At 46.8% G+C, this 26,344-nt stretch overlaps 2 protein-coding genes across 9 annotated transcripts in view; both read right to left on the bottom strand.

Annotated features, from left to right (window-relative positions):
* CHCHD6 (coiled-coil-helix-coiled-coil-helix domain containing 6) overlaps window positions 1-3,529 on the bottom strand; it is a 110,248-nt gene extending 106,719 nt beyond the window's left edge. For 2 of the 5 annotated variants that reach the window (XR_011154879.1, XR_011154881.1), the window contains exons 1-3: window positions 3,341-3,524; window positions 1,509-1,638; window positions 536-590 (exon numbers count right to left, since the gene is read on the bottom strand). Coding sequence is in view for 2 of the 5 variants with exons in the window: in XM_069028412.1 (XP_068884513.1) it covers window positions 536-590; window positions 1,509-1,638; window positions 3,341-3,529 (374 nt within the window). In the remaining 3 variants the exon portion in view is untranslated. Of the gene's footprint in view, window positions 1-535; window positions 591-1,508; window positions 1,639-3,340 lie in introns of all 5 variants that reach the window. The other 3 variants (XR_011154880.1, XM_069028412.1, XM_069028411.1) reach the window with 3 other exon arrangements.
* A 3,608-nt stretch (window positions 3,530-7,137) lies between these two features.
* Window positions 7,138-22,693, bottom strand: TPRA1 (transmembrane protein adipocyte associated 1). Of its 4 annotated transcripts, none has more exons than XM_069028408.1 (11): window positions 22,673-22,693; window positions 18,342-18,544; window positions 18,059-18,191; window positions 15,053-15,139; window positions 13,415-13,487; window positions 12,375-12,454; window positions 11,177-11,287; window positions 10,690-10,750; window positions 9,544-9,646; window positions 8,872-8,952; window positions 7,138-7,801 (listed from the first exon to the last, which is right to left on the bottom strand). In XM_069028408.1, exons 2-11 carry the CDS (start codon window positions 18,530-18,532, stop codon window positions 7,567-7,569), a joined length of 1,155 nt encoding a protein of 384 aa, XP_068884509.1. In that variant the 5' UTR covers window positions 18,533-18,544; window positions 22,673-22,693; the 3' UTR covers window positions 7,138-7,566. The 4 variants fall into 4 exon arrangements, with proteins under 4 accessions (XP_068884509.1, XP_068884510.1, XP_068884508.1 ...); XM_069028409.1 differs by lacking the exon at window positions 22,673-22,693 and adding an exon at window positions 22,483-22,626; XM_069028407.1 differs by lacking the exon at window positions 22,673-22,693 and adding an exon at window positions 22,138-22,346.
* Between the last annotated feature and the right edge of the window lie 3,651 nt (window positions 22,694-26,344).

Genomic DNA, 26,344 nt, shown 5'->3' with positions numbered 1-26,344 from the left:
TCAACCTAAACTTTCCCTGGCATAACTTGAGGCCATTTCCTCTTGTGCTGTTACTTGTTACCTGGGAGAAGAGCCCAACCCTCACCTGGCTACAATCTCCTTTCAGGTGTTGTAGAGCCATAAGGTCCCCCCTGAGCCTCCTTTTCTCCAGGCTAAACACCCCCAGCTGCTCCCAAGGAGACCTGTGCTCCAGCCCCTTCCCCAGCTCCATTGCCCTTCTCTGGACACACTCCAGCACCTCAGTGTCTTTTGTGGAGTGAGGGGCCCAAAACTGAACCCAGGATTTGAGCTGTGGCATCATCAGTGCCCAGTACAGGGGAACAGTCACTGCCCTGGTCCTGCTGGCCACACTATTGCTGATACAGCCAGGATGCCACGGGGCTTCTTGGCCACCTGGACACACCTGGGCTCATGCTCAGCCACTGTCAAACACACACTCATTATGCTCAGGCTGAACTAAAACACAGATATATGCATACATAGATATATTCCCAAATGAGCTAAACTGTTTTCTTTTTCAAGAGCTTCACCTCACCTCCTGTAGAGTTCCTGCTCTGCAGCAGAGTCACTTGCCATCGGTGGCCGGATTCCTAAAAAGGAGAACAGAAACCTGAGATAACTAATAGCACTACAAACACAGTCCTTCATCACATAATGAATTATTTTAGGAGAATTTCATATTATCTATCAAGAGGAAAAAAAAGTCAAGAAAATTTCAGTTTGATGGATAGAGTTTGAATTTATGAAACAGAGACACCAACAGCATCATCTTCAACCAGGCACACTGAATAAAGCATGCTACAGATAACTTGTATGTGAGGATGTTAACTCCTCAAACCCTTATATATACTGAAACACAAGCATTGTTGTAGACCTACTTTCCATTTCCTTCCTCTAGTTCCAATAAGTCTTCCCCTTAACCTCCTGCTCTCCTTGTAATTACAAGGGATTCCACAAGTGGAGATGAAATTATCTGACAGAGTTCAGGCCATCCATAAGACTAAATCTACATTCAGGGAAGACATAGGCTGACAGCAAACAAATCCCTAAAAGCATAGGCCTAGTCCCCTAACTTCATGTTAGTCTAGACAAATCCACACTGACTGGTATATATCAACAATGCTTATTTGAGAACCAATAGAAATCAAATAGTTTTCTGACCTGTAAAGAAAGACAAGTCCAGAAACCAAGTTTTCATCATCCACTTAGCCAGCTGTGCTTACACAGGCTATCCTTCCCTATGAGCTTCTCTCCCAAGAATAAAAAGCAGTACTTCCCTCACCCATGCACAATACACTCCCTGCGTATGTAAAAGACAGCAAGGCAGCTTGCCAGAAATGAAAGGCAAAATATTTCTGCCTTGTTTTTTGCAGAATAAACATCCTGAAATGCTAGAAATGTTTACAGGGTGATACAGGCTAATCAAAGAGCTCCTCTCACAACGAGGCAGCACTGAAAAATACCAGCATCCTCTGTAACATTCAGCAGCAGCAGCACCCCGACAGTACCTGTAGGTCTGGGTCTCCCTGCTACAGCCAGTGAAGATGGAGCTGTGCCATTGGATGCACGAGGAGATCTCTGGTAGTCCCTTTTACCTTGAGAGGATTCTTTCATTCGGTTCACTACATCTTCAGTGAGCTGAAACACAGAACCAGGGAAGACATTAACCAAGTCAGTTTCTGGTGTGTATTTCACTGGTAACCTCCCTGTTTGTTAGTTCCCATGGTACCACAAAAGTATTGCCAGTCACCTCATTGTAACATCCCTCCAAATGCAGCCAGTCAGCACTTGCATGTTAACTTTACATTTTAAACCCCATACCCTATAAGTGACAAAACTTCCAATCTACTGCCTGACCCTAAAAACTTCACTAGACAATCTTCCACAAACACCAACAAAGGTGGAGAGCACCCCTAAACTAGTCAACCCTTTGTATAGGGACAAATTTACCAGAAGTGGAAAGAAAGGAACTAAGCAGGTTTTAAGTCCATATATCCATTTTTTTCTCTTCTTGCTCCATGCTTGCTAACCCAGCTCAGCAAGGCAGACACGCTGCAAGCCATATGACAGAGAACAGCCACACAGACCTCCCACTCACATAAGGCTGCAAACATTTTTGCAATCTCAATTTCGTTCTCACTCTCTGACTTGGGTTCAAACCCATGAAGAAGAAAGAAAAGTAAATTCTAGGTTTTCTGGCAATTCAATCCAAAAGGCTTCTCACAGCACTGTTAAAACTGACCCCTTCCTCCTCCCAAGGTCAAAGGCTCTGGCTGCAGAACAGAAAGAAATGAGGCTGCTCCCCCAGCTAGGCTTGCCACAGTAGAAGACATATTTTCAGCTATGCCACTACTGCCCAACTTAACAGCATTCTTAACATCTTCATTATACATTGTTATTGTGCCCAATTCCCAGTTTTAAATCCCTGTCTATATTCTATAAAGAGAAATTAGGCAAAGACAACTTTACCTCCATCAAACACTTTAATAAGGAGATACGCACAATCTTAGCTAACTTTTGTCAAATAAATAGTCAAAATGGGATGAAAAATAAGTAGCCACAGCAAAACACACTCTGTAAGTTCATTTCTGGCAGATTTTAGGGGGAAATCACATAAAAGTATCAAGAAGCAAGAGCAATGAAAATTATGGCAGTAAGAAAAAAAAAAAAACACACTAACATGTAAAAACCAACGAAAAATATTAATGGGGAAAAAATATTCCTTAATGGTACCACCACCACTCTCTAGGGCTTGTTTCCACAACACACACTCGTCAATTTCCGACCGAAGGTCAAGAAGCAGTTTCCCACTGTCCCTCCCAGAAACACCTCCCTATTTCCACACGCTCTTATCTCCCCTCCTGTTCCCACAGCGCTGTTTTGCCCGGGCTCTTGGCACCATGAGCAAGGGCAGAGCTGTCTTCTCTCGGATGCCCTCAGAGCCGCGCGGCGCCGTTAGCGTGAAACTGCTTGCAAAGCACAAGGCAGGGGCAAAACGAGGTCACGAAGCGGCGAGGAGGGGAAGAGGGTTAAGAGCAGAGTTTGGAAATGGAGATAAAGAGCTGGTGTGTCCCCGCTCGACAGCAGCCTTGCCCAGGCCCCCCCAGCCCTCTTTCCCACCACTCGCCCCACCACTTCTCCAACCCCCTATTCCTTCAGCCTTCCAGGTTTCCCTCCCCTCCTCCTTGCCGGTTTCCTCCACTCGTCCCTTCCAGCCCTGCACCTCGCTCCCCTGACCTCCCGGCCAGACCCTTCCACAGCCCAGCTCCCTCCGCCCCCGGCCCCCGGCAGCCTCCCCGCCTCCATCACCCGGCCCCACGACACCCCCGGGCCGCCTTACCCTGATGCCTTGCAACACCCGGACTTGCTCCCGCTCATCCAGCCCGAAGGTGACCCTCCTGCCGCCGTGGCTGCTCTCGCTGCCACCCATGCTGGCCAGGGTCGCCTGTCCCCACCGCGCCCCTCTCCCGCACCGGCTGCCAGCAGCGCCTCTGCCCTCGCAGCGCCTGCCAACATACCCGCTCCCCATTGGCGGCGGCCGCGGGGCGACCAATAGCGCGGCGCGGTGCTGGCGGCCGGGCGCGGTGCACGCTGGGGGCTGTAGTCCGTGCCGGGAGCGGGTGGCCCGCCCGGCGCCGGGGCGCCAACGCGCCTCCGGGACAGCGGAGAGTCCCGCTGCTGTCCCGGTGTGCCTGCCCTCCACACCGCCCTGGGAGCGAGCGCGGCCTCAAAACTGCCCGTACAGCTCCACCGCTACACGTCCAGCTCAGGGGGTATTCCCAAGATGAGGAAGGATGACCTCTCGTCAGATACAGCAGCTGCGCTATGGGCAGAATTCACCTCTGCTCCTTCCAGCCACCCTGCCCCAGCGAGACCCTGCCGGCACCGGCTGTGACATGCACGGGTGGGTCCTGCATGGGTCAGGCCATGGCTGATACAGCCCCCCTTGCCAGGCATGGCTGATCCACAGTCTGAACCAAAGGAATGAGATAATGCAACACAGAGGCAGCTGGACCAAGAAATAACAGCTTTGGAGGATCTTTCTTTTTCAACCAAGCTTTCTGCATTCCCAGAAATAGGGGCCAGTTGGTATCGTGCTACTTATCGACTCAACACACTACTCCTCAGTAGTGCATGGGAGCAGTTTTAACTGTTTAATGCTCACTGCAGTTAATGTGGCAACCAGAGCTCTGCCTCAGAGTGGGACTCGAGCCAGCATTAAAGGAGTATCTGGGACTCTGCACGTCCCAAACCCCCCCTGTGTATCCAGGCCTCTTCTAGAGCACGTTCCTGAAAGCAGGGAATATTTTTGTTAATTGTGCAGTACCTTGTATGCTGGAGACTTGGCCCATGCCTTGAGTTCTCAAGACAAGGGCACTGCATCGTGCAGCAGCAGCTGTTTGCACCCCAGAAACACTGCACACAGCCAGGCAAGAGCACAGGAGGGGCTGAAGCTCCCTCCCAGAACACACTCACCTGCCTTCTGCTCATTTCCTATCTGCCACCTGCTCACTTCACTTGACAGCACCCATTTTTTTGTACTGAAAGAGTCCATGAACAGATATTCCTTATTCAACTCTTCTGTTCTCTCTAAGGGTTTCACAGGCCTGCACCACTGCTCTTCCAGGCTGGCAAGTTCTCAACCATTTAATTACTCCTCCAGAAGTCCTTCTGTAACTGTGTTTATTCCTGTCATCCTTCCCTAGGCCCTTTCCAGGTGTAACTCCAGCCAGGTGGCAGACATCACCTGCAAGGATCTAGCAGGAAGAGTGGGCAAACAAAACCACATCACACCTGTACCCATGCCTTCCTGCAATCTTTTTTTTTTTTTAAATCTTCAAGTTATTTTTTTCTCCCCAATCTGTCTCATTTGAGAAATAAAGTATGACCATTTATGCCAAACTTAATTTTATATATTTTACAAAGAAAAATATACATTTATTCTATATTTTCTCTCTTTTTACCACCCCCTCTACACATAACACACTTCTGCTCAAGAACCACTTTAAAGATGGCCCAAAGCATTATATATACATAAATACACAACAGGAGGAAGGTCAATCCATGACCTAGTGCAGAAGCTCCTCAGCAGCAGAACATGGGACATTCCAGAAATACTGGAGTCCTGCCAGCAAAGGACAGGATGGATGTGTTGACAACCTGCACAGGTGATCCTTCAGCACTGAATTTAGATAGTAAAAAGGCAAATTCATAACAAGCTCTTCACATCATCAAGGAGGGCAGGTAAGTCCTTTCAGTCAGGGTGTTGAAAGTCAACAAATACTCCTTGGGATGGAAAAGCAGTTGCTTCTTTAGTTCTCAACTGCTTTGAAATCTTTATCTCTCTTGACTCTGTCCAAGGCCCAGGGAAGCTTTGCAGGTTCCCCCATCCTTTCTAACCAACAGCAGCTTGGGATCAGTGCTGTAAGCAGCATTAGGAGCAGCAGCACAGCCAGTTAGGCATCACATCATCCATCCCTTTTACAGCAAGCAGTCCAGCATGGCTCAGGCTGACTCACAGCAGTGACAGAGGAGCATGGAACACTTCTCTAACGTGGCAAAGGCTGACTTGGCCAGCTGCTTGTCCAGCCCTTGCAGTCATTGCATGAAGTAGAAATGGGAAAGCCTGTGACCTACAAGAAACTAGTCAGCTCTAGCACACAGACAGACGAAAACCTTTTTTCCCCAAAAGTAAATTTAAAAAAAAAGGGGAGGGTGTGTAGGGGCATTGTTTGTTTTCAAGGTGCCAGTGCTACTTAGGCCTACAGGGCAAAGTCCCCAGGCAGAGAGAGAAGCTGCATTGCTCATTAACAAAAAAAGATAAGCAAAGGCCTGCATAGTTTTGGCAATCAATATGAACTTCATGTTCTTACCCATGTTTTCTTTCCCTGTGGTGGGAACACCTAGTAGTGAACACCTTCCTCTACCTCCTAATGATCCAAACCAACACCTCCACACTGCACCCTGCATAACAATTTCCCAGAAACTCTTACCTCAGTATTCTTCAGGAACAGCAGTAAGTTGAGGCAAGAGAGTCACACAGGCCCCTAACATTGCAAATTCCCTCTTTCTACCATCCCTAGTGGAAAGTTGCTTATAGCAGATCTCCACCTACCTGGAGGACTCAGGTAGGAAAGCACCCCCAAAGCTAAAGGAATATTCATCTTCATCCTTGGAAAGCACAGGATATCCCAGAAACCAGACTGATGCAGCCTTTATATGAACAGTCGCTGGATTGGAACACCATGTCTTGAAACTGCATGCCAGACAGCTCAGACAACAGTCCCTTTTCCAGCATGGAAGAGGTTAATAAGAAGTGCCAGAAAGTCTTTGAAAGGACCACTTTCCACATGCACATAAGTATTTTCAACATATCAAGCCATAAAACTTACTCAGACCAGCAGCAGTCTGGGGATCTGAACTACAACGTAAGGGGACACTGCCAGAGATACACATCCATCTCCCACTCCTCTCCCACTGGAGCACACCAGCCAGCTTGATTCTAGCACCCCTAAGGTGTTTGAGTTTCCAGTCACTATATTCTGACAGCTTCGACTCATCACAGGCTTCTGCTCTGCCTCAAGCACCTGAATGTCTCTGGAGCCTTCATCTGCAGAGTCATCTTCCTCCTCCACAGCACTCCCCGAGCCCCTGCCAAAGCCATGAAGCAGGGTGCAGATGGCAAATGCACCTACCTCACAGGTTTTACTCTTGAAACTCAGCCCCGATTCAGTGTTGTTACTTAGATTTTCCTGTGAGCTCAAATGCACAGCTCTACAGCCTCCACAGATTGGTTCACAGCTCCTTCAGCTCAGCTAGACAGCAGCACTGTCTGTCCTTCTGTCTCCCTGCTGTTCAGTCACTTCACATCCATGCTGTGAGCTACCAGCCTTCCCCAAATGTTCCCTGGACACAGAACAGTTCATTCCTCCTCATACCTCTTTTTCCCCCCACACACTCAGAACACTCCTTTTAACCACTAGCAACTCCAATTCACAATTTTCATCAGTGTTAGCTGAAACGAGGGGTGAGCCCCAGTGACCAGCTTCCCCCTTCAGATACTATCACCACCTGTGTTGTTGCATTATGGCAAGATGCAGGCAGCCATGCTGCTTGAAAAAGCCCAGGAAGACCATCTTTGGTTTCAACCACCAAAATCTTTCTATATATGTACAATACAGCAGTCAAATCAGCACCCTCATCCCTAAATACCATTCCCTTAAGTGGCAGATGAGTGCTTTCAGTCACTGAAAAGGAAGAGGTGCCAGCCAGGGCTATCTTCTGGGTCATATTCACATCTGGAACGTGGAGGATCAGGAAAGTTCAGTGTTTAAAGGTTTATGAACAAAACTGCTCTACATTGTTCTCAGGTAGAAACAAAGTGCTCTTCCCAAAAGGGTCTGGGCTGTCAACTTAGTTCCATGATAGATTTTGGAAATCCTAAGGACAAGAGGAAAGCCATGGCAGGTAGCCAAGGACAGATTTCCAGTGGACATTCTAACAGCTGTGATATCAGGGAGTTTGGAAGGAAAGGAATGAGGCATCATACAATTCAGGTGCCCTGCCTCAGGCATTGATGGATTTCCAGCGGTCACTGTCTATGCTGTTGATGCTTCCCACGTGGTATGGCATAGAGGCCACGTCGTCCAGGTAGGCTGTGGTGTCAATCTGAGTGCTCGAGTAGAACCCAGAATCCATTCCTTCCTTCTTGGCAACAGCATAAGGGTGGGGTAGGTGCACATCCACATCCTCAGGTTCATCCACCTGACATTTGTAGGAGAAAAGGATCTTTGGTTCAGACCTGGAGTAAAGAAAGATTTAAAATGCATGTTTAACCAATGTGGTAACAGCCATCTATCCTTAACTGAAACTCATCAGCACTACGAAATTGTGCATTCAGACATTAAACACTCTTTAAATGAGCTTTTGGTCTAGAAATCTGTGGCAGAGTACATAAAGTAATGCTAAATGAAGCTTCGGATGAAGAAATACACATGGCAGAATTCTGACTTTACTGTGGGAGAAGTGTTCTCATCTTTGGGAGTTTTGAATTACTATGGGCAACAGCACCCAAACACTACTGAACTCCACAGCAGGCTGGCTACTGACACCAAAATGAGTCACAACAGGAGTACACTTCAAGTTCCACCAGTACACACCACGAAAACCAAAACACAAACACTTGTGGATCAGCAGTTTCCATCTTTAACTCCAGACAGTGTTCCCTTCTAATTTCAAAGGGATGCAGAGGTACATTTTTATATTTTAGAAGTAATTGATGTTCTTAGATATTTTAAAGCCGGCTGTTTCTTGCTAATGACCAACAAATACTAAACCCTACAATAAACCACTCGAGTTTTCGCACCAAGGTGCAGTTCCTGTGAGTGGCCACACGGCGGCGACGCCGGCCCGAGAATCGCCCTGCCCAGAGCTTTTCACGGGTGATTTTTGGGCCCATGGTAGAGTCCTCGGTAGAAGAGTTACTCAATCCCCACATCCTTTCTACAAATTTACACCAAAACCCACACAGAAGACTGTTTAAGCTCCCAGAACTCAATCCCTCATTAAGCATTTAGCTATCAACTTCAGCAGAAAAGCTCTGTACTACACAGGATGCTGACGCTGAAGAAGCGATCCTCTGACGTGTGTGAGAGGAATACAGCCATCAGCTCTGCTCTGCATACAAAGGAGCCCTGCACAGAAGTAAGCAGCCCCGGGTCACACAAGAAATTCTTCAAGGGCAGAAATTAAGACTGGCTCTCTAACTGGCCTTCTAGTTGCTGTCTTTACTGTACAGATTGAGAGAACCTGAGTGCAAAACAATTAAATGAGAATATATACCCATCTGAACTCCTGTTCCTGGCTACTCACCCAAAGAAACCTTTCAGGAATGCCACATAGATGAGAGGTGCAAAGAAGCTGAAGTAAAGGAACGTGGTAGCATCAACACAGCTGTCAACAGCAAAAGGGAACATGAAGGGATTTAGCACTCAAGCACAATACAGCTGGGTAACACCACTCACATCCTCCCAAATGATCTGATTCCCCTCCAGAGATCAACAAAAATCATGCTAAACAAATTTAAACTGATGCAAAGTAACAGCCATTGTCATCAACATGTGTCATTGCTTCTAGACACTCAGGGGAACCATGCCAAAACCCAAGGTCTGACCAAGAGCAGAGTTGCAGTGCTCCCAAATTTGACTCACAGATCTGACACTGATCCCTGCAGAACGAGACTCCAAATATAAGGGTGTCTCCGTATTTCTAGCAAATGGACTTTCCTCTCTTATCACCTACTAATGGCCAGACACCAGTGGATTCACACCACCTCAAGAGCATTGAAGCCCATGCAGCTCCACAACCTCTCCACTGGGAGTTTCCTGATTACTTAGAGGTCTTTTGGCACAAAACAGAACCAACAGGTTTATTCCTTCTTAGGAACACAGCACAGGTTTGTTTTCTTGGGAGAGGCAGTGTTGAAGGACACTCAAACACAACACAAGATCCAGGGCTGCAGACCTCCTCCCCCGGTGTACATACCACAGTCCTTCTATGATATCCACACAGAGGAGGGCACTGCCCAGGCCCTGCACCAGGTTCAGCAGTGCCAGAATGCCAGCATAAACATAAAAACTCTTCCTGGCTGTGGGAAAGACATGGATACACATGAAGCTCAACCTCAAACACCAGACCAGTGGAAATCTGTTTGATGGAGATGCCAAATGCAACAGAAGCTTCTCACCACCTTGTCTCTTTAAGAACTGCTGAAGAATTAAGACTGCATTTTCCTGTCCCATGCTGGCAGGATTGATGGCGGTATAATGGACTAAACCAAACCCTCCTGCATGTGTATATTACACACACAAGATGGGTTTTGAAAGCATGGTTATGGCAACACATGCAAAGATTTACTGGCAAGCGCCTGGAACCAGTGTCAGTCACATAACTGAATGCAAGAAAAACAAACAAAGACAACCCAGCTGAACCAGAAGCTGTGCCCTTCCAATGTACAGCACTAGTAAAACTGCTCAGGAGACCCTGACAGGAGCAGCAGGGTATGCTGGACACCAGGCAGATCAGGCCCAGGACCTGTGCCTGTGACATACATATCCCCTCCCTCAGGGTACCCCCACATGAATGCCAACGCTAGTTAGAGAGAGAAGAGCTCAGCACAAACACTTTAATAACAGCTCTATTGAAGAACTGTAGATATTATGCAACAGCAACAAAAAAATAAACAGAAGCATCTTAATAAAGTAAAAGCCCAGATAAAAACTGTTGAGCAGCTCCCACTTAGCCTTCCCTTCCCAGGGGATGACTAGCATGCACACTTTAACATCCTGTGTGCATTTCAAAGGAAGCTGTTATTAAGAAGCCATTTCTTAAGACTCTCGGAAGATTATATATTTACATAATACCTGTATCATTAACTGAGCAGTGGGTCTTGTTTTCTTATGTAATTGTTTAGCTACTAAAGTAGCAGTGTAACTGCTCTTACTCTGCTCTCCAAAAGACACAACGTACTAATTTTTCTAGGGATAAGTTCAGTCCTTTGCCATATTATCTGAACCCTGAGACATGGAATGCATCTGCAGTATGAACACATACAGGAACCTTTTACTTCCACCTATGCTTTATCCTGATGCTGTACCCATCAATACTATGGAAAACACTACAGTTACTTACAGGGCAAAGAAATCCGGTCTTTCAGAGGAGTTTTTGGAAGAATCACCACCAAGGAATAGACCTGTTGAGACAAAGAACTAACAGTTCCATGGCTTCTTGGCACCTGAACTCAACAATCTTTTCAGGGATGGTGTGTGGTATCATGTACTCCCTATGTGTCTCAAGGCAGAGGCACAAACCCTCAACATTAAACACAGCACAGATGGGAAGGCCCCACAACTCACCCCCATCAGCATAAAACAGCTGGTCACTGAGAAACGAGGGAGGGAAGAACATCTGAGTTCAGCTGGAATCCAGCTGCCCTAGCTTACACCCCTCCCATTGTACCTTTATTGCTTCAGCTTCCCCACCACAAGAGAAGCATCAATGCTGTGCTGTAGGAGGCAAGAGGGGGATTAGGGCATTACTGTACTCAAATCATCCTTCTTGCTCCATTTAGAAAACACAAAGAAGCTACCAGAGTGCGTAACACATTCCCAGTACTTACCAGAAAGAAGAAACAGGAGCTGGCAAGCCAGAAGTGTCTCCCTCCATGGCCATAGATATTGAAGTCTTCTGCTGAGAGGTGGGCATCAGGGTACAGGATTTCCAGGGTGCCCTAGGAGAGAAATGGCACCAACATGATTCTGTCACAGGTGGTATCCTCACTGAAATGCATGTCTGGACAAGGAACACTACATTTAAAGAAGTTCAGAAAACAGCTGGCCTGCCCCCACGACCCAACCAAGCCCTGCCCTGCTTAGACCAAGTTACGCTCACACAGAAGAGGAAGAAACTGAAGACAAGTAAGGAGAAAACAAGTGGCAGGAATCTGCATCTGATGGAAACTGGCATCAGTGACATTCCAGACGAGAGACTGAGGTAGACATCGGATACAAGCATTTATCTAAAATAGACCAAGAGCTCCATTTCCATCTTTAAAGTAGACCTTTCTGCTGAAACATCCAGAATATAGTCAGCTGGGGAAAGGACACCGTCTTGCATAGGAGCTACCATACAGACAGTGGAGACTGCTTGTACGCACTACTGAACCCAGATATAGCTCAAACACTTGATATTTTATGAGGCTCCTCCAACTTTATCATGTGGTAATGATCAGCTCACTGCCTCCGCAGCCAAGAGCCTGGTCCCAGAACAAAGCTCTGTGTGTTATTTTGGCACTGCCCTGAGTACAGAGACATGGGCTGACCACTGACATGGAGGAGGAGAATAAACCCAGACACAGATTGCAATTGTTCAGGGACATGAAGACATGTCTAATAAACTGAGCCAGCAAGCCAGATGCTAGTCTGAAGAGAAGCAAGAGCTCTCAACTCTCATAGACTCGGCAGACAAGAGGCCACTGCAGTGCCCTTACTTGGCAAGCACACGGCTTTCAAGGCCCTTGAGGCCAGATCCAGAACTTGTGGCTCAGGTGTGCAAAACCTCACTCTTGTTCCAAGATTCACTAAACAAGGCAATCCATCCAAACCTCATCTCACTTCTTCACCTTATCTGAGCTATTGATGCAGTAAAGAGGACAAGCAGATTCTATCTGCTTATACACTGCCACAAGCATTCAGTCTTTCTCCAAATCCTCATCCAAAGAGCAAAGCTGCCACTTTCAGATAGGAGTCACACTCTTAACTGCTTAACTTCAAGCCAAGTCCCTTCTTTTGCAAATTCTTCTGCTTCAACGTACTCACCTGGGTGACAGAATATGCCAGAGACAGCACAGTGGTGATTGCCAGCACACGTTTCACACTCGACTTGCTCTCCAGGTGACCTGTAATTACGGGGTACAGAAGTGACTCAGGAAGTAATCCCAGCACTGGTTAAAATCAGTTCTTTCCAGAACCAATAAAGGAAAACACTTGTATTTCCAGAGGCCTTCAAGGGAAGGTTAAAGCTCACTAAACCCTGTTTGGAGAGTTGAGCCTTTCACAGGCAAAATCCTACTTACAAAACAACAGATTTTAACTTGCTTTCCTCCTGTCCACACTAATATAAAGAAAACCACTAAGTCCTTCTGCTGGGGTTACAGGAAAGAAAAAAAAAAAAAAGGAATGACTCCAGCATCATGTACACTGAGATGCTATAAAGCTTCTCAGGGAGAAAAGTTGATGGGAGGCTGGGGTAGAGAAATCTGTACTGGAATATACTGAAGCAGGCAATTTCCAGCAGCTCCTTTCAACCTAAATTATTCTATGAGCACTCAAAAGATGAAAAGGATACTGCTCACATGTCCCACTGACAGATGCAACAGTGACACCTACCCTCTCCTCTACTCTGACCCACAGGGAGAGGCATTTTCACTTGCACAACTGAAAAAAGCAGAATTACAATTGCAGGTACAGATAAAGCATTTGAATGCAACCAGGATGGATCAAACCAATCAAGGATGGGATAAAGGGGATAGAAGGGCCCATCCTAAACAAAATGGAGTTGAAGCAAAGATCAGACTGTTGATCTTGGCATAAAAATCTTACCTAAATTACTCCATCATACAAGTGCAGGACAAACAAAGCTCATGTAAACCCTTAAATGGCACAAGCCATAGATCTGTAAGGTATAATCAGGCCTTCAGCCATTTCTAACTACAACTCCACAATTTGTCCTTTGTATTTATTCTACAGCCTCCTCACTTTATAAAATCAGTACCACCATGAACTTACAGATGCAGCCTCTGTGGAAGGAAAAGGAATAGAAAAACATTCAAAGCACTCAAAAACCTCCTGACACATACCAAAGGCAAGGCCTAGAATCACCACACTCAGTTCAATCGCCAGAAGGAAGAACCTTGTGATCTCCCACAGGATCTGAGGGATAACAGAGACCAGACAAACATGATTAGATGGAGCCAGGAACGAGTTTGAAGTTAATAAATCAAAACTCCAGGGGATAGCAACCTCTGAATGGCTGGTCATTTCTACAAGCCCATCTCATGCTTTGTAGGGATACTGATCACATGCTTGTTCCAAGCCCTGTTCGTGCCTGTGGAATAGAACAGTTGTGTGGGAACAAGCAAACAACAGGTCTACAGAGAGGAAGTGGCCATGGTTTGCCTCAGCTCAGGACCTGTCACTTGTCTCAGATATATTCTTGCTGCTGTGCTCCCAAAGAGCACAAGCCCATGATGATCTCAAAAGTATAGTATTAAACAAGGTCCGTTCTTAAAACTTTTTATTCTGCCCTCTTTCAAAGCTACTAGTCCTTAAATCTAAAGTATATTCAAGTAAAAAGCACCACCCATTCCAGCCTGTCATTTGCAATCTCATGTTTTATATGATGAAACAAGACCAATAAAAAGCAGGTGAGGCAACTTTTCAGGGAGTCATGCAATAAATCAGTGCCAAACCTAGAACAAGGACACAAATTCTGGCTTATTAACCCTTTACCTCTGAACACTGAATGATACTCTCTTGAAGATACATAATATTTTAAGAGGCATTGGATAAGACACTTCTAATCCCAGCAAATACAGTGTGTGTGTGCATATATATGAGAGGACACAAAAGAAACATAATAGACAGGATAGGATGTGTTTACAGAAAAAACTGTCAGTATCTGTCTTGCTACATGATTTCCCAGTTGCTGCACTCAGCAGCAACAGCAGAGCTGAAGAAAAACACCTTTCCACCTCTTCTTCATTATTCAAGTCCTGGGCCTACATCTGTTGGACAGAGGTGAATCAAAATGCTACAAACATCCAGCCACTCGCAACAGCAGCTCATCACAATGCTCTGACAGCAACATTAAAGGAAAAAGCAGGGGAACCACACTGATGCCAGAGAATAAAGCCCAAAGACCTGTACTTGGTGGCTGCCTCCTCTTTCTCTAACAGCTCAAGAACTGCAGAGCTTTTTGTTTTAAGTAATATTCTGCTACAAGTCAAATTACTACAAAGAACAGCACGTACAAAGATATTTCCTGTTTGCTAAGGGTTCACCCTGTGCTCAGAGTGGCTGCAAGGACATTCAGGTGTCAGTCTCAAAAGGGAAGTAGGTTTTATGTGCATTCAATATAAACAAACACTTTCAAAGAGCTACTGGAATACTGCAAGAGTAACAAAGGCCAGGTCTTGCCTATCCACTAAAGGTTTCTGAATGTTTACCTCTTGCAAAAGAGAATCATTTCATCTCTGTAACAGGAAACTTTTGCTGCCACTATTTGTGTGTCTATTTTAGGAAATCCATTGTTTTACCATCCTGGATGTTGTGATGATTTAGATCCACCTATCAAAACAGGATTCCATAGTACACATAGCTGAAAGTACTGCAAAAAACCACATTATCCTTGTACACACATTAAGAGGGAAGCCAGAACAGATTGCTGTGATCAGAAGTACACAAAGCACAGCCTCTAACATCAGTGTTGCACCTACCTTGTCAGCAACCATGGCAGCATCAGAGGCGCTCACAGTCATGGAGACAACAGCTCGGGCAATGCCAACTAAAGCCACCACAAATACCTGCAAAAAAAGAGCAAAAGTGAGCTCATGTCAAAGGGCACATATGCAGGAGTGATCAGAAACCCTTCTGGAATACCATTTCCAGGTCAGCTTTCAAGCCTGATAATGTGTACTAAGAACTTCCTGCGGCAGACTAGAGTTAATTTCCTGAAAAAGATTCCTCAGACCTCTTAGACAGGAGTACTGCCTTAGAATTTAGGAAGGAACAATTGCCTCAGCAGTCAGATTAAGCTCCAAAGAGTTCTTCACCCAGTCTTTACACCAGTATCTTTACAGTCTTCCCACCCTTCATTCCACTGGGGCAGGGGAGGAGAAAAAGAAACAGATAGAAAACATATCCTGAATTACAAAACCAAATGGTTGGTATGTCTGACTAAACCAATCACATCAGATACCAGAAACCACTCAATACCAACTACCCCACTACACAACTGTGACAAAATTAAACCTGCAGTTCTCTCACTCCACACTGATAATGCTCAGAAATGCAGAGGAAAAGTCACCTGCAGCCACCAGCTTTAAAACTTCTTACCCTGCTGCACAGTGCAACACAGATCTCACTCACTTCATGTACCATTTAAACATGACAGCTCAGCAAGGCTCAGTTACCCTGTGCTGTCACTGCCATACTATGCAATTAAGAGCTCAGCTGGATGTATCTACACTCCACTATGCAGACTTACACTTTAAGAAAGTGGATTTTTCCAGATAAAATTCTCTGAGTCCCAGGCTGATCCTAATGATGAAGGTAGGAGACAGCTAAACCTATCAGAGAACCAAGAGTTGAAGCTGATTCAAAGGTGGTTGCAGAATGGAGATGACCAATAAGTGACCCACAGATGAGTATCTCCTTAGAGGAAGAAGACATGGCAATGGCATGAAAGAATACAACAATCCCTCCTGGGGTGGAGAACTCCATGACAAAACACTGACAAAAAATAAGGGTCCCTGAATATAATGGTGTTCTAGAGATGCAACAACTCACTGGAGCTGAGCACACACCTTTTTGTTTCCTCTCTAAGCAGGTAGAAACTCTTCCTGATCTGTTAACTCCACATTAATCACCAACTCCACAAGAAAGCATTCCTTTAAGATGTGACAAACAGTCAATTTAAAGCAAGTCCTTGCAGAACACACTTCCATCCTTATTTCCCAATAATATACTAAGAAATGAATATGAAACTGAGTTCAAGCATTTTCCTCTAAGACTATGTGCTGGATTTGGCTGAGATAGAGTGAATTTCCTTCACAGTAGCTGTTATGGGGCTATGTTTGGGATTTTTGGGCTGAAAACTGTTGATAACACAAATGTTTTCACTACTGCTGCACTGCTCTTACACAGACTGTAAGGCATTTTTTGCCTCTCACCCCACTCCAGCAGCAAGTTGCCTGGAGGTGCACAAGAAGTTAAGAGGGGACAACTGGGACAGCTGACCCCAACTGGCCCAAGGAATATCCCATACGGCATCATGCTCAGCACATAAAGCCAGGAAGAAGGAGGAAGGAAAAGACTTTCAAAGTAATGGTGTCTGTCTTCCCCAGTAACCATGTGATGGAGCCCTGCTTTCCTGCAAACAGCTGAACACCAGCCTGCCCATGGAAAAGTGGTAAATGAATGCCTTGCTTTGCTTTCCCTGTGTGCACAGCTTTTGCTTTGGCTTATTAAACTGTGTTTTTCTCAACCCACAAGTTTTCTCACTTTTATTCTTCTGATGCTCTCCCCTGTTCCAGTGAGGGGGAGTGAGAGAGCAGCTATGTGGGGCTGAGTTGCCATCCAGAGCATAAAGTCAGTTCACTTTCCTCCCTTTGGTTTATCAAGAGTTTTGTTTTTCAAAGCCTTTGGCACAAACTTCTACTGATCATGTGCATTACTGGAAAAACGTAGGAAGGTTTAAATCCAGACTGGAAAGGGATGGTAATACTTTTTAAAGGTTGAAACATTTGTGTGTACACATGGTTATCCAAAACTGTGCAGAAGCCCGGAACCCCAACACATGGCCTGAAAGAGCTAACAAGACTTCCCAATGAAGATTCAGGTGAGGCTACTGGTGAGGTCAAATTTGGTTTTGAGCTTCTTGGGCTTTGCCATGCCAGTACCTGTACAGACCAGGGAAAGAGGTGTCCATCTAACCCAACTCAAACACACATTCACTTCCACAGCCTGTACTAACCTCACTGAGGAAGAGCAACCACATATTACATACTGAGGCAAGCCAGGGTATCAAAAAGCTTCTGAATGGTCTTTTTAAACTAATTCGGGTAAGTTCTTGCATTTATGATGTCCTGTAAGCAGTATCACAGCATCACAGAACTGGTGAGAGGAGAACAGCAAGATCTTAGATGTTTGTGAACTGCAACTGTACTGTATATTCTGTTTCCACCTTAAGAACTATCAAGAACATGATCGTCAGGGGCCACTTTGACATGATACGAAAGAAACTAACAGGGTTGGGTTTCTACATTCCCAGACTAACCAGAACCCCTGTCACATCACCATTTTCTCCAGCAGATGACCAAGCTTTTCAACAGCTTCACCCAAATTATTCTCCTTCCCCTACCTCAATGAAAAGCTGGGTTTGTGTCCCATGCTACTTACTGCAAGGAGCAAAGAAAGCATAAGATACTAGATTCCAAGACATCAAGGCAACAAAGGAAGAAAGAAAGGAAAAGAAAAATGAAATCACCACAGGAGAACAAAATCCACTCAAATCCAGCAGATATGGTCCCAGTATCTACTAAGAGCTGAACTCAGAGTGCAAAAAAAAGTCCATGTCTACTTCTTGTAGTACACCTTCAACAAAAAGCAGATTTTATCCCTGCAAGAGCCAGTCTAGGCCCTCTCCACTAGTTCAGTGACACTGTTCATGAGTGGTAATTAAAAAAACAGTCCTCAGTTCAAAGGCACAGAATGATACTCACTAGTATGTAGAATGTAGTGAAGATTGGGCTGGAAGTGACCCGGATTTTGGCCCTGGCAGAGGGCAGCTTCCAGAGAAGAAACATAAAGAAAAGCACATTGGGAACCAGGAGGAGAAGATCCCAGTAGCGGACCCTGCAAAAAGTAAGACAGGTTTTATCTCTGTTCTTCAGCCTCTAGAAGGGAAGGCACCAGCCCCAGTCCCTTCCCAACCAAACTGAGAAACAAACAAAGCTCTTTCCCTTGGTCCAGGGTCAGACTGTGGTGCCATTTCCTCCAACTCACCTGGACTTCCCAATGTCTTCATAGAGCAACAACAGGCACTTGTGTGGCACTGTGATGTTCGTGTCGTTGATCACCTGCGTTGTCATCGGGGAGAGAGTTGTCACATTATCCAGTGCTGTCACCAGGGCAGTTGAATGTGTGATGTTGTCAGACACAGAGAATGTCATCACAGACATCATGGACTGGAACATCCTGTCTTCCTTCTGGTCCAGGTCAAGCAGAGCAAGACAACCACAGCAGGGAAAATAAGCAATATTAAATCAGTTGTGAGTCAGAGCTAAAAAAACACATCCTTGACATTACGCCCCTGCACAACTGCTTCCTGCTTGGTATAGCCAATTATCATCATGTCAAAGATTGTATTACACAATGAAATGCCACCTGCCCTAAGTCTGAACACAGCCATTAGAGTGGTCAGTACAAAACCACACTTCGATATCACAGTAACAAGCACCTTCAAATGGTGCTATGAAGGATTAAATCTTGTGATTATTTGAGCTTTGGCATATTCCTAGAAGAAATCAAGACTCAACAGCAATACATGGCATCATCAGATGGAGACAAAAACCCTGCTTTACCAGGACACTCATTCTTGGTCCCAAGATCAAGAAGTGACAGTCAATGACTCGATTTCAACTACTGGAAAGAAGAGATGAAGGCCCCTACCAAAAACCCATTGCTGTTATCAACCATGAAGTCTGAGAGCAGGGAGAGCCTCACGTACACCCACCTAAAGGGACTGTACAGAGTCTTCACCTTTCAAATCCAGCACTGGCAAAAACCAAGATTGGCATTCTTTTTCTATTCTATTCTGGTTTTGAGCAAATCTCTTCCCACCCTAAAGCAGAACCCTGACTGTTAAGGTACTTCAGTAGCTCCAAGATGAATACAAACACAGGGTCCAATCACCCCTCCTGACAGTGCCTAAAGAAGAAATCACAGACAACCCACAGATGCAAAAATGATAAATCTCTTGTCAGCCAACATCTTAAAGATACACATTGCCAGGGACAGCACTTGAGCAGTCTGTGTGTTATAGCTAATCCAGGATTTATCTCAAAAAAATTTCTCCCTGTTTGACTCCAGCCCCGATTTGCGTGCTGAAAACTGACAGCCCCCATGACAGGGCTGAGAAGGTATTTTCCCTTAGAGGTTCTGGGTGAGTCACAAGCTGGAAAGCATCAGCACAGCCCTGTGTCATCTGCTGAGCTTTTAGAGTTCAGTAGCACCTTCTCCACAAATTGCTCGAGACTGTCAGTAACAGGCTCTTCTTTCCCTTCAGAGGCTGAGACTCTTCCCAGGTTCTCTAAGGGGCAAGGGAATTATCCCACCCTCAGCCAACAAACCCTCCCTTTGATTCATCCTTGCTGACAGATACTCCCCGAGCTGGGATTATTTTTTGTGACTGCCAAATGCTGTGCTGCACAAGAGGCATCATAGTAAATAAACACAGAGACCTGGAAGGAGCAACTTCATGCCAAGATGGCAAAACCTGGGCCAAAATATTCTGCTTCTAAGTAGAGGTTCCAGCAAACAACCTTCACATTCCAAACTTATCTCTGGAAATGTCCTCTCTTCCCTCCAGGTACTCACTTCTCTGAACTATTAAGAAAAGGATTTCCTCTTAACAATTTTGCTCCATTCTCTTCCTCTGTAACACCACTACATCCCAGTAGAAGTGAGGGCATGTACAGTCACATTTGCCAACACAGAAAAATTTCTACATGATTTTTTAAAAAGAGGGGAAAATGTAGAGAAAAACCTCATAGACCACGGGCAGAATAACATTAGCAACTGTGAACCATCACAACCTCCTAGCAGCTCTTCTGAGACAAAAATTCCATCTGCCTGTCACACTGAAAAGAGCTCAAACATAAAGCTGTGAGAGATTTACATTAGAAAAACAACTTCTTATGAAAAGAGCAAACAGGCTCCATTATTTTTCGCTAGAAGCCACCACTATCACACAACAGCAGCTGCTGATAAGGAGAGGAGTTGGCCACACTAACAGAACTCCAGTCACAAGGTTTCAAAGGGCAAAGCAGAATCAAGCTCACCTCTCAGCCAGGCTGCTTGCTACAGCCTGGTACTTGTTTTCGTCCTCCCCAGGTAAAGTGTACACAAAGCAGAGTAACAGAACATCCAACATGATAAGAAAGGGCAGCCAAGACCATCAGACACTGTGGTCATGCTTTTCTAATAGCTAAGGCCTACAGCAATGATGTGGAGAACTGGCCCACTCCTGTCCAAATCAACAGCACAAATCCCACAGCAACAGGACCAGGAATTGATGGAAAGGATCCAGCTAGGGGCTGTCATTCCCAGCAACACTGCTCCTTTCAGCACACTGTCCTCACCCTGTCTAGTCCTAAATAAATCCAGTCAGCTGAACATATCCAAGAGCTCACTCACCACACCCTGCCTCCACAGGACTGCCCGCTTCAGCCAGCCCAGCCCATGCAATGGGGTAAAATCACCCAGAACTGCATGAAAAGAAATCAGTACTGCAGTCATGGTCCCCCCTTTTCATCCAGCAGGCAGCTCTGTACACCAGAAAACAAAATAAGATGTTTTTCTATACTCCAAATGAAATCAGGCTGACTTGGTCGAAGCCAATCCCTCACTCCAGGCCCTGGACAAGCTGCATTTGGAGCAAGACCACAGGCATGAATCCTGGGCTGCAGTGACAGAGCTCTCAGAAAGGCTCTGCTGCACCTTCAGGGAAATGTTGTCTCACCAATGGATATTGTCCCTCGAATCACAGCACTGTAACAATATCAGAGCTCAGTGAAATTCAGAGCTCACATCACTGGCAATTCTGTCTTCTTTCAAAGCCCACCTACAGAAAGGTGAATTACACACTGCACAAGTTGCAGCTGTAATAAAAAAGTCGAAACATTTATTTCTTTCTGCAGACAGCATCAGAAAGTCTCTTAAGTACAGATCGTGACAGGATTAGGACTGCTTCTTAAAATACTCTATTTGTGTGATAAAAACTGCACTCACCAGATGCCTGCTCAAATACAACTGTTACTGCAGTAACTTAAATGCTTAAAAATACCCCAGAATACTAAAAGTAAAAAAAAAAAACCAAAAAACAAACAAAAACAAACAAAAAACCCCCACAAAAACAACAACAAAATCCCCACCAACACAAAAAAAGAAAAAATAAGCCTTTTTTTGTTCTCTTCCATTTTAAGAAGGCTTTTCGACCCTCTGTTTTGCTCCCAACAACTGCATTTCTCATTTCACTCTTAGAACTTAAGACAGGCATTTACCCTCAGTGATTGAGGTGCTCCTTTTAGTTTTAGTCTCACATCTCGTTCTGAACTAAGATTAAAAAGAAAGCAACTACAACGGGGGAAAATAAACCGAAGAAAAATACCGAAAGCAGAAGTATCAACAATAAGCCCAAACCCTCAGAGGCAGAGAACCCTAGCCCAGAGGCGGATTTTAGAAATGCATATCCCGGAGTTTTTTCTGTTTTGGTTTTGATTCCTCTGGAAGGCGGGTGCACAACACGCAAGAGAAGTAGCAGTGCGTGGTCACTTGGTTCTAGGCTGGCGAGGAAGCAGGCTGCTAAAGCAACACAGCTGGAGAGGCGCCGCAGTTCCACCCCACCTTCAGCTGCCCGGAGGTGCCCCAGAGGCTCCGGCCATGGGGCTCCCGGGCTGCCCGGGGAGGCCCTCGGAGGCCCGCGGCCCCCGCGCAGCACGGCCCCGCCGCCCCGCTCTGAGGCGCCCCAGCGTCCCTCCCTCCCCGTTACCCCCTCCCGCCGGCCGCACTCCGCTCGTACCCGCCGGGCCCCGCTCGCAGCCGGCCCCGCTCCCGCCGCCGCCGCTCAGTCCCGGGGCCCCGGCCCCGCCATCCCGGCCCCGGCCCTGCCGCTCCCCTCAGCCGGGGAGCGTCGCTGAAGAGCGGCCCGAGCGCCGCGCCGCGCAGCCAAGCAGAGCCGCTGCCGCCACAGCCACGGGCGCTATTGAGAGACGGTCCCCAAGAGGGCTCCGGATGGACCAATCAGAGAGCGGACGCTGTCAAAGGGGCCAACAGAAATAGCGGAGCGAGCCAATAGAAAGGGCCGGGAGGCGGGACTAAGGGGGCAGGCCCGCCGCGCTTTAAAGGCGCCTCGCCCCCCACCCACCTGTGGGTCCCCAGCGCGGGGTCGGTGGGGATGGGCAGGAAGGTGACCCCGGGGCTCGGCGGGTCCGGCGGTCTCGAGTCCGTCCTTGCCGGGCAGGCTCTGTCCTTTACAGCCCGATCCCACCTCCTGGGCCAGCCCGCACAGCCCAGCATCCCACCCAACAGCGAGCGCTCTGCGATCCAGCACCCACCGTCACACACCTCCGGGGGGGAAGCAGGATGCACCTGCGCAGGAATTCTGTACGGCCTGTGGCTGCAAGGCAGGCCAGTTAATAATTGAGGGAGATCCGATAATAAGTCCCTGCGGGAGAGAATGATTAACAGCCTTGGAGTTTGGCTTTTAAGGACGGTTTAAAGCTGACTGAAGAAACTCGGCGTAGTTTGGACAGCAGCTGCTAAAGGGAAACACGATCAATAATTAGCAGGATTTGGACGTGCAAATACCAGGCAGACAAAAGAGACACTTAGTATAGTAAACAAGGAAGTAACTGTGACAAATGAGCCAAGATTTATGTAGGAAATTAAAGGAAATAACCAGCTAAGCACCAGCACGTTATTGTCAGCAGTAAGAGCCGGCTGACAGGGAAGTTTCAAGGAGAATGTTTGTTATCTGAGTCATTGCGAGGACTGGAGGATACATTCTGGCATGGTTTTCTACCTGTGGCTCACCCGTGGCTGCAGGGTTTGCTTCTGTAGGAATGCAAGGCTTTTGCTAAGCTGAAGTTTGCTGTACAGAGCCTACGCCTCCTTAGAAGATCCATACATTGGTCAAGTTTGCATGTTCTGCTCTAGCAAACACCACATACAGAGGGTGTGGGGTGTGTGATCTCCTCACACACAGATCTTCCTCAGCTTAAATCTGCTTGATCCTCTTCTCAGGTCAAATTTTCCAGCTACACCTCAGCAGGCCTCGTGAAGGTGCTGTACCTGGAGACTTGCCTGCCTCAGCCCTATTCCTCTGATTTCCACTGGGTTAAAACAGGTTTTCATGCTGGTGTCATGCCTTTGGAATGACATCAGGAGAAGCCAGTCCTTAGCTTGTCTCATCTCACACTGTCATGCAGGTTAATGATATGTTGCAATATTTTGACACGTTCCATTTGTGGATCCAAGCTCAAAGGTTTGGCTGACACCAAGATCTCTGAGTTACAGAAGGGGCACTCCTGTTTAAAGAGAGGTGGAGTGTTTCTGCTTAAAAAGTGCCTTGGTAACAGACAAGTAAAATCCATGTCTTCTCACTTGTAGCCTCAGGCACTAACTAGTTGAACGTGTTACCTCCCACATAACTGTGTCAGAAGGAGAGATTTTGCTTTCCAATCCACCTGCTCTTCCCATCTGATTCAGTTTGAGGCTAGAGCCCAGTATTTTGGACACCAGATTCAAGAGCTATTTCATGGTCAGGAGACTGCTGGGTGCCACTGCAAGGACCATGACACTTTAGCTCCTGCCTTCCTCGCTGCTTATGTGAAACAGGAGGTGGGGGATCCACACTTACGGTTCCTTTGTATTAACCAGCCTTGCCTGTCAGCCCCAACGTGGTGTGTGCAAACATAACTCTCCTCTTCCACCTCCAAGGACTGCTCCATGCCCTTGACTGCACACATCCTTCCACTTCGGCTGAGCACTGCTGCTCTCTGCGTCGTCTCCTCCAGCCAGTGCATAAAGATAGCAGGGCTCACTCCCTTTGTCCCTGCTGTGTCACTTGTTGTTGCCAGGCTGAAGCAGGACAAGAGGTGATGTTCAGGGCCCCAAGGAAAGCTGGCACTTCTTGCTGTACGTGCTGCAGCCTGCTGTGCTTTGACAGTCTCACTTGCCTTGCAAGTGTCAGAGGTGGAAGGTGCAGACATGGTGTCCAGGGCAGCATTACACCTTTGTATCATCACCAAATTCCACTCTTCTGGGACATTTTATCTCTCTCAGATACTCTATCAGCTTTTATTAGATCAGTCTACTGAACAGGATATTATTTCTCATCCAAAACTGCTTCGCTGTTCAGGTGCTGAGCAACTGCAGGGACAGATGTGACTGTCTTGTTTCAGAGCTGTTCTAACAGCCTACTGATTTCTAGTATTGGGCATAAATTTGCACCACAGCATACCACCTGAGCTCTCCTGTGTCTCTGCCCCTTTTTTTTTTCAAGGGGAATTCAGTCTCTAGAGCTTTTCCTGTGCTGCAAGAAGCCACGAGTTTGCAAAATCCTAGTGGCGTGGTTGGATATTCAGGAGTTTGGTGCTCAGGTGAGGCAGCCTGGGCCCTGTTTGCATCTCAGCCCTCTCATGTACACCAGTCCATGTCTCCAGTGTAGCAGGAGCCCTGTCCCATACATGGCAGCATTTTAGGGATGGTTTTAGCTGCCCAAGCTCAGCTCTTGTCAAAGAGACAGAGCACCCCAGCTCAAGTACAGGACCACTTGTAGGTGGCACCCAAAGTTAGCAGTGAAAACAGGGACATGGTGTGTGGTGTTCCAGGAAGGACAGACAGAAAAGCTGTCTGTCCACCCACTTGTCCAGTGCCTGGAGAGACAGTGGCACCCTGTGGTGACACTGGCTCATCACAGTGTGTCATCTGGGCCTTGTCAGACAGCACCACCTTAGCCAGGTCTTGGTCTGCCTTCCCTTAAGCCACAGAATCATTTAGGTTGGAAAAGACTGGACATTAGGAAAGAATTCTTTATTGGAAGGGTGCTCAAGCCTTGAACAGGCTTCCCACGGTAGTGGTGGAATCACCATCCCAGGAAGTGTTCAAAAATGATGCAGATGTGGTGCTTAGAGACATGTTTTAGCGGCGGGCTTGGCAGGGCTGGGTTAACAGTTGGACTCAATGACCTTTGGGATCTTTTCCAACCTTCATGGTTCTGTGATTCTGTGACCTCTAAGATCATCAAGCCCATGGTGGTCTCTAGGAGCCTACAAGTGGGGGCATCTTGGGGGTGTCCCTGTGTCTGTTCCTCTCCGAGCACCAGCCAGCTCCCTGTCATGTGTCACAGAGAAGAGGCTGAGCCACTCTCCTATTTATATCGTGATGCTTCTGCTTTGCTATTTTAGTACCAGCCTGAATCATCCAGCTGGGGTCCTGGAAGAGCCATTTCAGATTGTCAGCTGCCTCTTCAGTCACTTTTGCTTCTGGTGTCTCCTGTTTCAGGGTCACTGTCCCACGCTCGAGTGCAGCCAAGAGCAGAAACAGCCTGATACTAAATAGTGATCAGAAACGCTTCAGAGAATGCAGATCTCCAAAATCCAAACCACCTGCTGTTATGAAAGATCCTGTGGTCTGGGAGGAAGCATTCCATCTCCTTGCCAAACATCAGCCCATTGCTTGTGTTGTCTCGCTAAATTCCTCTTCCAGTCTCTATGGGACAGGTGGTTCTTCTTCAGTTCCTCTCCCAAATGGCATTTGCTTGCTGCACTGAACAGCTGGGGAGACAGATGTGTCTCCAGAATAGCTCCAATCAGCTCCCTGTTACTGTTAGCACATACAGACTAACATAAGAGAAAAAAAACCCAAACCAACAACAAAATGCCAGAACCTCTTTCCCACTTGTCGTCATTTCAGCGAGAACCAGAACAAAGGTGATTCAACTGGGTCAGTGACAAACCCGGTGAAGCCAGGCTTGATTTTAGCTGCCAAAGAGGCAGACGTGAGCACGGGAATTCACAGTAGGATCTCTCCGGTGACTCGGGTGCCCGGCAGGAGGACACCCCTCGAGCCCAGAGGGAAATGTTTGCCAAAGCTTGCCAGTGCCGCCCACCAGCCCCCGAACCCCCTTGGCCGGGAGTGGCCGGGGGTGACCGTGGATGGCCGGGGGTGGCCCCGGGTCCTTCCCGCTCCAGGCTCCCGCCCCCCGCCTCATCCATATTCACAAG

The sequence above is a fragment of the Aphelocoma coerulescens genome, chromosome 12, assembly GCF_041296385.1.
Source record: "Aphelocoma coerulescens isolate FSJ_1873_10779 chromosome 12, UR_Acoe_1.0, whole genome shotgun sequence".
NCBI classification, from domain to species: domain Eukaryota; kingdom Metazoa; phylum Chordata; class Aves; order Passeriformes; family Corvidae; genus Aphelocoma; species Aphelocoma coerulescens.
This window is presented reverse-complemented; position numbering and strand designations above follow the sequence as displayed.